The sequence below is a fragment of the Hyperolius riggenbachi genome, chromosome 5 (genome assembly GCF_040937935.1).
Source record: "Hyperolius riggenbachi isolate aHypRig1 chromosome 5, aHypRig1.pri, whole genome shotgun sequence".
Lineage (NCBI taxonomy): Eukaryota > Metazoa > Chordata > Amphibia > Anura > Hyperoliidae > Hyperolius > Hyperolius riggenbachi.
Genome location: NC_090650.1, coordinates 20,108,884 through 20,120,954, shown reverse-complemented (window position 1 = coordinate 20,120,954; position 12,071 = coordinate 20,108,884). Strand labels below are relative to the sequence as shown.

Sequence of the window (12,071 nt, the reverse complement as noted above, 5' to 3'; positions counted from 1 at the left end):
TAAAACCCACACATTGTATTTGCTAATTTGTCCTGGTTATCTCAACATTTAAATAATGTTCCTAGTGCAATGTATGGCGATAATATATTAGTTTCTGGTTTGTGTTTTTTGTTTTCTCATTGTACTCTATCAGTAAATAAAAGCCCTTATCTTCATGATTAACAGTAATACACTCTCATGGCATACATATTTTAAAAGCTAAGTCCCTAAGGTAACTGTGTATTCTCTTTTCAATGCTGTCACTTTTGTTTTGTTTTTTTACACGTATTTATTTAGGGGTATAGAGTACATGAAAATAACAGTTTTATTGCTTTTCATTCAGTTTTCCGGTAAAAAAAAAATCACATGACTTAGCCCTCAGTTGTCAAACAACACAAAATCTATTCTCTCACTTGTCACGGTTAAAATGATACCCCATATACATAATCAGATAGCTTATTGGGCATACAGCACACTGTTTACCACAAGTACGCCTATCTACTCCCCTGAGCTTCAAGTAAAGTTTTGTGGGGAGTAGATAAGCGTAGCAAGGGAGGTGAAGTGGTTAAAGTTGCTTGCAGCACGCAACACAAAGAACTCATCCAATCACTCAAATCCAGCGACGATCTCCATGGCAACGGCAGCATCATGAGACATGCTGTCGTTATGTAACAGCATGTCACATGACGTCGCCACCGCCATGGAGACCGCCACTGGAACAAGTGATTGGGTGAATAAAAAACAATTCTTTGAATCGAGAATTGTCCGAAAGTAAATCATATTTCTATGTTCCACCATGTTTATTAGTGGCTGGATATTGTACTGGTTAAAGGGAACCTTAACTGAACGGGGGGTAAAGAGTTTCACTTACCTGGGGCTATTACCACTCCCCTGCAGCAGTCCTGTGCCCTCGGAGCCGCTCTGGAATCCTCCGGTCCCCCGCTGTCAGTTTCGTTTTTGACGACTCACCAGTCGGCCGGCCGCCATGCGTATTATTGGACGCATTCCCTACTGCAATTAGCGCTATTGCGGACCGCAACGCGTACAAAGATACGCGTTGCCACATATCTACGCGTGCAGAATGCGGCAACGCGTAATTTTGTATGCGTTGCGGTCCATAACAGCGCTAATTACAGTAGGGAATGCGTCCAATAATATGCATGGCGGCCGGCCGACTGATGAGTCGTCAAAAACGAAACTAAGTGACAGCGGGGGACCGGAGGATTCCAGAGCGGCTCCGAGGGCACAGGACTGCTGCAGGGGGCTGGTAATAGCCCCAGGTAAGGGAAACTCTTTACCCCCCGTTCAGTTAAGGTTCCCTTTAAAGGGAAGGTTCACACAAAAAAAAAATGAGTTTCCCTTACCTGGGGCTTCTACCAGCCCCATGCAGCCATCCTGTGCCCTCGTAGTCACTCACTGCTGCTCCAGTCCCCCGCCACCAGCTAGTTCTGCTTCTACCAGCCCCATGCAGCCGTCCTGTGCCCTCGTAGTCACTCACTGCTGCTCCAGTCCCCCGCTGGCAGCTTGCCGACCTCGGAGGTCGGCGGGCCGCATGCGTACATTTTTACGCATTCCCGACAGTGCAGGAAGATTAACGCATACATTTTTACGCATGGCACCACTAACGCGTAAAAATGTATGCATTAATCTTCCTGCACTGTCGGGAATGCGTAAAAATGTACGTAAGTTTTAAAATGTACGTAAGTTTTAAATCAGGATGATACCATTTATTGGCTAACTAAAAATGAATAAAAATAAGCAAGCTTATTTTTATTCATTTTTAGTTAGCCAATAAATGGTATCATCCTGATTTAAAACTTCTTGCTTTTTATGAATAAATACAATGTATTTATTCATTTCTGGGTCAAAGAGTTCACTTCCTGACTGATGTTACAAAAGTGCTTTACTAAGCACAAAGCGCAGGGAAAAGCAAACCTCTATAAATCACTCAGCGCTTGTGATAGTGCTGGGATTTATAATGTGAACAAAGCCGAATACTGCTACTGCCTACATAGCGCTCCCTAGTGGCTGCAGCTCTGGCTTAACACTGCTACTGCCTATAGAGCGCTCCCTAGTGGCTGCAGCTCTGGCCTAACACTGCTACTGCCTACATAGCGCCCCCTAGTGGCTGCAGCTCTGACCTAACACTGCTACTGCCTATAGAGCTCCCCCTAGTGGCTGCAGCTCTGGCCTAACACTCTACTGCCTACATAGCGCTCCCTAGTGGCTGCAGCTCTGGCCTAACACTGCTACTGCCTACATAGCGCTCCCTAGTGGCTGCAGCTCTGGCCTAACACTGCTACTGCCTACATAGCGCTCCCTAGTGGCTGCAGCTCTGGCCTAACACAGCTACTGCCTACATAGCGCTCTCTAGTGGCTGCAGCTCTGGCCTAACACTGCTACTGCCTACATAGCGCTCCCTAGTGGCTGCAGCTCTGGCCTAACACAGCTACTGCCTACATAGCGCTCTCTAGTGGCTGCAGCTCTGGCCTAACACTGCTACTGCCTACATAGCGCTCCCTAGTTGCTGCAGCTCTGGCACTTTGAGTCCCCCAGGAAGAAAGCGCAATATAAATGTTCTGTGTCTTATCTTGTCTTAACACATGACTCAACATACAGACAATCTCATCTTACAAACAATCTCCCAGAATGGAAGCCATTTGTAAGTAGAGGGCTGCCTGTATTAGGAACAGCAGTACCTGCTTGCACAAAGTGCTCAGCGACTTTATAGAATTGACCCAAAGAGGATTTAAACAAAAAAAAAAAAAAAATCAAACTTCTATTTTTGTTAACTGTGAATATTATTTTTTTGCGTGCAAAAAGCATATGATCTGGTATAAGATAGCTGGGGATGGTCAGTAACAGGGCTGTGGAGTCGGTACAAAAATCATCCAACTCAGACTCCAGCTACCCAAAATCTCCCCGAATCCTCAACTCCGACTCCACAGCCCTAAGGTGCGTACACACATGCGACTATAGTCGTTTGTAACGATCGTTCCCCGATCTTTACCAACGACGATCGTTACAAAAAACGAACCACCGACTATTAAGGCAAACGACGAACGAGCCAAATCGCTACAAAAGAAAGTTCTGTCTCGGCGGATTTTAACCAACGACGATCGTTTGCAAAAGTAGTACATCGTTGGAAACGGTCGTTCGTACTAGGCTTGACATGCGCATTTCACAATTTCTCCATGAAACTTCTCATTTTTATGCGCAGGCGCAATAGTTGCTTTACGTGATGTAACGTTCTTTCTAACGATCAGATCGTTACACACCTTTTAAAACTAACTTTACTTAGGTCGTTCTTTCATCAATTAAAAGTTCGTTCGTCATTCTCAACGAACGATCGTTGTCGCATGTGTGTACGTAGCACTAGTCAGTAAGATGCAAATAATTCCTCATTTATGTAAATGCATGCACCAATCAAAAGCTGCAGCTGCTATATTTGATTGGAACATTTCCAAACTGGATACATTTGCATCACATTGGGCTCTATTCGCAAAGACTTCCCGCATGCGGTAAAGTACATGCGGGAAGTTTGCGACCAAAACACCGTCAAGTTCACATTCTCAAAATGTTCCGCATGTTTTTTCCACATGCGGAAAAAGTGCGGTAAAAATGCGGAATTCATGCGGAAAAATTTCCGCAAAAGTCGGTATTTGTCAAAAAAAAAAATCAATTCTCAAAACTGTTCAGTCGCATCATTTCGTCGTTATTTACCGATCTTTTATCACCTACAAGTAGTAGGTGCTATATTCCGCATCCCATTGACTTTAACCTCCTTGCCGGTTATCCCGACCTCAGCTCGGGGTAACCTGCGCAGGAGGATTTCTCAGGCCCCGCCGGGCCGATTTGCATAATTTTTTTTTTGTTAGCTGCTTGTAACATTTGATCGCCGCCGCTCGTCGCCGATCCCCCCCCCCCTCCCCGCGCAGCCTGGCCAATCAGTGCCAGGCAGCGCGGAGGGGTGGATCGGGATTCCCTGTGACGTCCCGATGTCTATGACGTCATCCCGCCCGGTCGCCATGCTGACCGGGGAAGCCCTGCAGGAAATCCCGTTCTCAACGGGATTTCATGCATACTCTGATCGCCGAAGGCGATCGGAATGGGTGGGGGGATGCCGCCGCTCAGCGGCTATCATGTAGCGAGCCTTGGGCTCGCTATATGATTTAAAAAAAAAAATTAAAAAAAAAGTGCTGCGCTGCCTCCTTGCCGGCGAGAAGTAGACCGGCAAGGAGGTTACTGAAGTCTGGAGGCTGTGCTTGCTGGATTTTGACATTTTTTCTTTAAACACTTTTTCATGCGACCTTTTTACCGCATGTTTTCCGCACGTTGAGGGCTCGTTCCCACTGTTGCGACGCGATTTCGGCCGCATTCCGACGCTTGTAAAAACGCATGCGGATGCGTTTCCACATGCGTTTTCACCTGCGATTTCGCCATGCGAAATTAACCATGACACTGCCAGGGCAAAATAAAATTGGAAAAGGTGCAAAATCGCACGCGAAATCGCGGGTAAAAACGCATGTAAAAACCGCATGCGTTTTTACTATTAAATACATTAGCGGCGATTCGCACGGATTCCCGACGCAGGCGAAATCGTTGCCTCTTTTGTGCGTTTTTTCTCCGCAACAAAAAACGCACAACGCCACCGCAGGAGTGGAAACAGCCCCATCCACTCACATTACATGCGCGAATCCGCATGCATTGGAGGCATGCGGATTCGCGATAGTGGGAACGAGCCCTTAATGGCTGTTTATGCATCTTTTTTCCCGCATGCGGAAAACATGCAGAAAATATTAGTGAATGTGGAAATAATGCGGAGTTTACCGCTGGCGGAAATTTTTCGGTAATATTTTGCGGTGTTTTTTCATCTTTGAGAATAGAGCCCAGTATCATCAACACTGAGTAATCTGCCTCTCATTGCCCCTCCCTGGCAATAGCAGAGAGATATCCGGGCGGTCTTACTCTGGCTTGCTCCCGGAACTGATCCACCACCAGGCGGTCCACTCGCGACGGGTTGGCTGGAAGTCTCGGGATCGTGGAGCTGTAGGAGCTGGAAGGTCGGTTTCCGGGGAAATGGCGGATGAGCTCTGCTTCAGTCTGTGCGAGAGAACAGAACGCCGGGGGTTATGTACAGACAGGACAGGGTCACTTTACAAATACGGATCCGCCCACATCAAACCAGGTAATAAAGCGGACCTGAACTCACAACTTCCTCTCTGCTCTAAAAGATAAGCAACAGCATAATAACCTTTAGAGAAAAACATTTCTTCGTTACAGCTAATACAAATCCTGCAAAATATCTGCAGTATCTGCAGTGTGTCTACTTCCTGCTTTCATGGAAGCATGAGAAGGGTTAACATCCGGTGTTTACAAATTGGCAGCTCTGCCATGGCAGCCAGCTGACACAGCTGAGAAATCAAATGACAGTGATGACTGGACACAAATGAGAGTGTATTAGACAGCCCAAACTCTCTAAATATATACAGGGTGCATTTCTCTGTGTTTTCCTTCTGTCCTGTGCATCAGTTCAGGTCCACTTTAAAGTGGACCTGAACTCAGAACTTCTCTCTGCTCTAAAAGAGACGCAACAGCATAATAACCTATAAACAAAAACATTTCTTTGTTACAGCCGATACAAATCCTGCAATAAATCTACAATGTTTCTACTTCCTGATTTATGGGAGCAGACATATTGTTAACATCCTGTGCTTTCAAATGAGCTTATCTGCCTCATCTGCCATGGCAGTACAGATAAGGGGAAATTAAACAGGCTAAACTCTCTAAATACATACAGGGTGCATTTCTATGATTTCCTTTTGTCCTGTGCAAGAGGTCATGTCCCCTTTAGGACAAGTAACGAGAGAAATATGGAGGCTGCCATATTTAGTTCCTTTTAAGCAATACCAGTTGCCTGGCTGTCCTGCTGATCCTCTGCCTCTAAAGGCTCATACACACATCAGACTATAGTCTTTGGAAAATGAAAGATCACAGACCAATTGTACACCCTTCCATGTAGTATAAGAGCCATACTCTACACAGTCTGTTCTATGGAGCTGAACTCCCCATCAGACAGAAATCTTTGCAAGATGTGTATGTGGCCTAACACTTTCAAGGGAACCTTAACTGAGAGGGATATGGATGTTTCCTTTTAAACAATACCAGTTGCCTGGCATCCTGCTGATCTATTTGGCTTCAGTAGTGTCCGAGTCACAACCCTGAAACAAGCATGCAGCTAATACAGTCTGACTTCAGTCAGAGCACCTGATCTGCATGCTTGTTGAGGGGCTGTGGCTAAAAGTATTAGAGACACAGGATCAGCAGGAGAGTCAGGCAACTGGAATAAGTTTAAAAGGAAAAATCCATATCCTTCTCGGGTTCCCTTTCAGTTATAGCCCCTGAACAAGCATGCAGCAGATCAGGTGTTTCTGACATTATTGTCAGATCTGACAAGATTAGCTGCATGCTTGTTTCTGGTGTGATTCAGACACTACTGCAGCCAAATAGATCAGCAGGGTTGCCAGGCAACTGGTGTTGTTTAAAAGTAAATAAATATGGCAGCCTCCATACTCTTCTCACTTCAGTTGTCCTTTAAAAAGAGAAAGTAACTGCTGTTAATCACTTTCCCCTTATCTGAAATGACACGCCCATTCTTCAGGTCAGTGGGTGGAGCCATGTACACCACTCTGTTTTGCCCTTGTGTGCCATATTTGTATCCAGAGCTGCTGGTTTCTCTATAAGACAACAAGGCTACAATGACATTTCCTTACCCTCTTCCTTTCCTTCTCCAGAGCTCGCCATTGTTCACAGCATTCCTCAAGTTGTAAGTGAAGCTCATTGGCCGGCCCGCTGCGGTTCTTCGCGGGTCGGTATCTGTTGAAGGGGGCTTGGAATGGAAAGTACGGCGGGGGGATTTCGCCACAAAACAAGTCACTGATGAAAGGATGGATCTGGTTGACGTCTTCGTAATGAAAGAGATCGATGAGGTCAGAAAACGGGAAAGGAGGCGGGAAAGGCATGTTGGTAGGCGGAGAGAACACCGGCGGGTTAAAGGGAGGAAAATTCGGGGGCTGCTTCAGGTCGGACATTAATGAAAAAGGGGGCAGGAAGGAGGTGTTGATGAAGTCGGACATGGTGCCCAGGTTGGGCTCCTGTTTCCGCGGGAAAGGGCTGCAGGGAGGCGGGGTCGGTCTGGCATTGCCTTGTGGCACGTTCCACGTTCTCCGTCCTTTCCTTTCTGCGTTACCGTTATTTTGTGGGTTTGCTCTTTTGGACAGTTTGTGAAGCCTGTCTGAATTCCCATGTCCGTGGACCTGCTGAGGGGGTGACCAGTTGGCTGGAAAACTAGGCGTCATGTTTCGATACATCCCTTCCTTATTGGGAGACGTGCGGCTAAAGCTTTTGTTGCGTCTCTGATTTTCATCTACAAAACTGGAGAACGAAACCTGGTTGGCCGTTCCATTCAAGGAACCTTCTTTAGAAGACGGCGGCAAAGAGGGCTGAGAGAAAAAACCCGGACAGTGCGTTGGAGACCCATCGGACAAGGAGGAACTTGCAGGAGACGGCAAAGGGCTAGTTGCCGTTTTGGGAGGCCCTAAAGATTCGCTATCTAACCATCGGTGACCCTGGCCAGCAGCTGGAAAGCCTTCGTTTGGGTTCATAGGAATGGGAGACTTTGCATAGGACTCCTTCTGGACATGCGGAGAGATGTTGTCACGGCATTCAAAATTACCGACTTTCGGAAAGCTGCTGTAGATGTTTTCCGTCCCTTCTTTGTATGGCGACTTTTGTGCCATAGGTTGGAAACCGTGATTTTTTGAAAACGGCTGATTGAAGTGAAAGGCTGGCGGCTTTATGCTCAGAGGAGAGAAATCGTTGGAAGATTTTGGATACATTTCTTTACCCCATGCTTCTCTCGCACCCGGTGTCGTGTAGTTGGTCTGACCAGTGGGACTACTTCTACTAAACTTTCCTCTGCCCTTGTCATTCTTCCACGTAGGCCTATGTAAGCCAGAGTAATCTTTTGTCCTCTTCTGCGTATTGAGACAAACGTTGGAGGTTTTGCTTCCAGGGTCTCTCCCGCTAAATTTGACGTAGCTGTCGAGGGATTGGTTGGGCCCTTCAATGGGCTGGAAGGAGGAAGTCCCATCCAATACTTGATTCTCAAGGTAAAGGTCTTGGAATACATCTTCCAGCTGTGGGCTGCAGGCACCAGGTCTGGTCACCCATGAGTCCAGCAAGCCCATGTCCTCAAACCCTCTCTGCAGGCTCTCCATGTCCGGTAACTTTCTTGCCGGCTCCTGGTACGGAGGGGAGTTGATAACTTGGGAGAAATCAACATTTCCTGGAAGGATGCCGGGAAGATAGTCTGAGAGGTCCTGATGGTCACTTGAAGCCCATAATGGAGGAAAAAGCCTAGACAAGGACTCCCTGGAGAGGAAACAAGGATACAAAACAGCATATTAGGCCTTTTCTATAATTACTGTCACTCCAAGAGAGGTGCACTTCTCAGTCATATCGTAAGGTGTGTGCGAACAGCAGTCATGGACAATGAGATGCTTATAATTCTAGCTTGCATGCAAAGTTATTGCAAACTGTACGCATCTTGGAAATGGACCAATCAGCATACTATAAACTAATGATTAACCTCCCTGGCGGTAACCCCAAGTCAGAAAACCACAGCTCAGAGCAGTAACCCCGAGCATGACTCGTGGTAGCTGCCAGAAGGTCTGTGCAGAGTATAGTGTGCAGTGGGGGTTTCAACTCACCTCCCCCGGGGTCAAGACGCCAGCAACCATTCTTCTTCTGCTCCTCGGAGGCTCTGGATTCCTCTGGTGAGATCGCCATCTGTCATTATGATGACAGATGACAATCTCACTACAGGGTTACAATGCCACCCGGAGGACGGAGGGAGAACTGCAGCGCTGCACTGCGGTGTCATTTTTTATTTTACTTTATTTTTTTTCTCTGTTTTTAGGGTCTGAAAGTGTGCAAAAAAATTGCACTACGTTTACTAAATTCTGGGAATAATCATACTGCCAGGGAGGTTAAGAGGAATGTAAATAAATGATTTTGGCCCTAGACTACGATACATATACGATATAGACACAGGCCTATGGTAGGGATTAGATTGTGAGCTCCTCTGAGGGACAGTCACGGGACAAGACAATATACTCTGTACAGCGCTGCGGAAGATGTCAGCGCTATATAAATAATAATGATAATAAAACAAACGTGCAGCTAATTCATTCAGACCTCAGTCAGAGCACCTGATCTGCATATGCTTGTTCATGGTCTATGGCTGAAAGTGTTAGTGGCAGAGGAGCAGTAGGACTGCCAGGCAATTAGTATTGTTTAAAAGATAACTGAAGTGAGAAGAATATGGAGGCTGCCATACTCATATCCTGTTAGACAATACCAGTTGCCTGGCAGCCCTGCTGATCTATTTGGCTGCAGTAGTGTCTGAATCACACCAGGAACAAGCATGCAGGTAGTCTTGTCAGATCTGACAATAATGTCAGAAACACCTGATCTGCTGCATGCTTGTTCAGGGTCTATGGCTGAAGGTGTTAGAGGCAGAAAAGCAGCAAGACGGCCAGGCAACTGGCATTGCGTAAAAGAAAATAATGATGGCAGCCCCCATATCTCTCTCACTTCAGGTGTGTTTAATGAGAATGACACCATTAGAATGAATGGAATCTGACTGCAAAACACTTCAGTCGATTAAAGTGTGTGAGGAAATATTACAAGCGCTTACCAGTCTGTCACAGCGTCAATCTTATTATTGTCCGGGAGCCCCGGCATCACTCCGAACACATCTGTACGTTTTTCCGATTCTGGGATCGAGAACAGGGAACTTTACAGGAAAGAGACAAACCATTCATGTCAGTGGGAGGAGTTAAATCATGATACAGATGTTAATGAACTAGCAGAAAACAGACAGTCGATAACCTCCCCAGAGTCTACACCCCCACCCCATAGTGTGCCCCACCCATGTCTACACCCACACCCCATAGTGTACCCCCCAGTCCATAGTGTCACCCCCCCCCCAGTGTCTACACCCCCACCCCATAGTGTGCCCCCCAGTCCATGGTGTCGCCCCCCCCCCCCCCCCAGTATCTACACCCCCACCCCATAGTGTCAGCACTGTACCAGAACAGAGCTAGGCTGACTGAGATAGGATTCATTCCAGCAGAAACATTTATGATTATACTGGAATGCTGGCAATGCAGGGTCAGGATGTGGACTACATAATAAACACAGAGCCGTGGGTAAATGGAATTTGATTTTATGGCAGACAATCCTGCTTTAACCTGAGTGGGGTCAGGTTTAAGCTTCCCACTTCCCTATACAGTGGTTGCCTTAGTGGTGACCCCCTTTTCGTGAGCATTATTACATACAAAATGCTTCACTTTACATAATCTGAACATACAACACTATTGTGGGCTCGCGATTTCCCATTATTATTATTTAGTATTTATATAGCGCCGACATATTACGCAGCGCTGTACAGTGTGTGTATATATATATATATATATATATATATATATATATATATTGTCTTGTCACTAACTGTCCCTCAAAGGAGCTCACAATCTAATCCCTACCATTGCCATATGTCTATATTATGTAGTGTAAGTACTGTAGTCTAGGGCCAATTTTTAGGGGTAGCCAATTAACTTATCTGTATGTTTTTGGAATGTGGGAGGAAACCGGAGTGCCCGGAGGAAACCCACGCAGACACGGAGAGAACATACAAATGTTGTCTTCCTACATGATATTGTCACCGGGATTCGGTGGGCTTTGGAGGGAAGCTAAATTGTCGAGTGTCACAGAAGATGGGACTGGTCAGTTATGACATTATCTTTTCTCTAGTCAATTATGGAGTCAGTTATGAGATTACCTTTTCTCCAGCCAGTCATTTATGGGGTTACATTTTCTCCAGGCAGTTAGCTATGAAGACAGTTAGAGATTACCCTTTCTCCAGGCAGTCGGTTATGGAGTCAGTTATGAGGTTACCTTTTCTCCAGGCAGTCAGTTATGGACAGGGCTGTGGAGTCGGAGCAATTTTGGGTGCCTGGAGTCGGAGTCTGAGTTGGCAAAAAAATGCACCGACTCTGACTCCTAATGAATTTGTAACTGTAATTAAAATAGAAAATATGATAAAATGTTCTATTTCTCAGATAATAGTCATTAAAAATAATGTATATACACAGTATATATACAGTAATAGCTGTGCTCAGTCCACAAAAATGAAATAAACCAATCAAAATGAGTTACTTGTGCTGCTTCAATAAAGCAGTCCCCATATTTTTAAAGTCAGATATACATATCTGATTGTGACTGTACAGTATATATAATGTGTACACAGGAATCTCTTATATATACTAAATAACGTCTATGCTGTAAGTATAAAGCCTGATGTGTAGCTGTGTCACTAATAGAGATGGTCAATGAGATGGAAATAATTCTGCACTGATGCTGATTTATGCAAATGTATGCACTCCCTTTGCTCATGAAATCAAATAATTTGATATGTTGTTAAAATTTAGTTTGGTGACTACGAATTAAAGGGTACCTGAGACAGATGAAAAGAAGCGTTATACATACCTGGGGCTTCTTCCAACCCCCTTCAGGCTAATCAATCCCTCGCTGTCCCCCTCCACCACCTGGATCTTCTGCTATGAGTCCCGGTAATTCAGCCAGTCCGGCCACGTGCCGCTCCCACAGCCAGGAGCATTCTGCACCTGCGCAATAGTGCTGCGCAGGTGTAGTACGCTCCCGTGGCGGAGTGTGTGCATGCGCACTGCGCCAGACTGGCTCAAGTACCTGGACTCATAGCAGAAGATCCAGGTGGCGGAGGAGGACAGCGAGGGACTGATTAGCCTGAAAGGGGCTGGAGGAAGCCCCAGGTATGTATAAAACTTTAATTTCATCTGTCTCAGGTTTACTTTGTTACACAGTAGTACTATACTCTACATATGCACTCCCCACAGAGCTGCAGGGAATGCACTGAGAATGTTGTGCACATTGAACACAGAGGTGTTGTCTGTCACCCATAAACCTTGTTCAGATTGTACATGAAGAAT

At 45.9% G+C, this 12,071-nt stretch overlaps 1 protein-coding gene across 1 annotated transcript in view; it reads right to left on the bottom strand.

The window, feature by feature from the left end:
- Positions 1-12,071, bottom strand: part of LOC137519548 (uncharacterized) — a 36,751-nt gene that overhangs the window by 18,771 nt on the left and 5,909 nt on the right. Inside the window, exons 3-5 of the mRNA XM_068238526.1 lie at positions 9,740-9,838; positions 6,753-8,412; positions 4,948-5,082 (exon numbers count right to left, since the gene is read on the bottom strand). Of these exons, the coding sequence (XP_068094627.1) occupies positions 4,948-5,082; positions 6,753-8,412; positions 9,740-9,838 (1,894 nt within the window). The remainder of the gene's footprint in view (positions 1-4,947; positions 5,083-6,752; positions 8,413-9,739; positions 9,839-12,071) is intronic.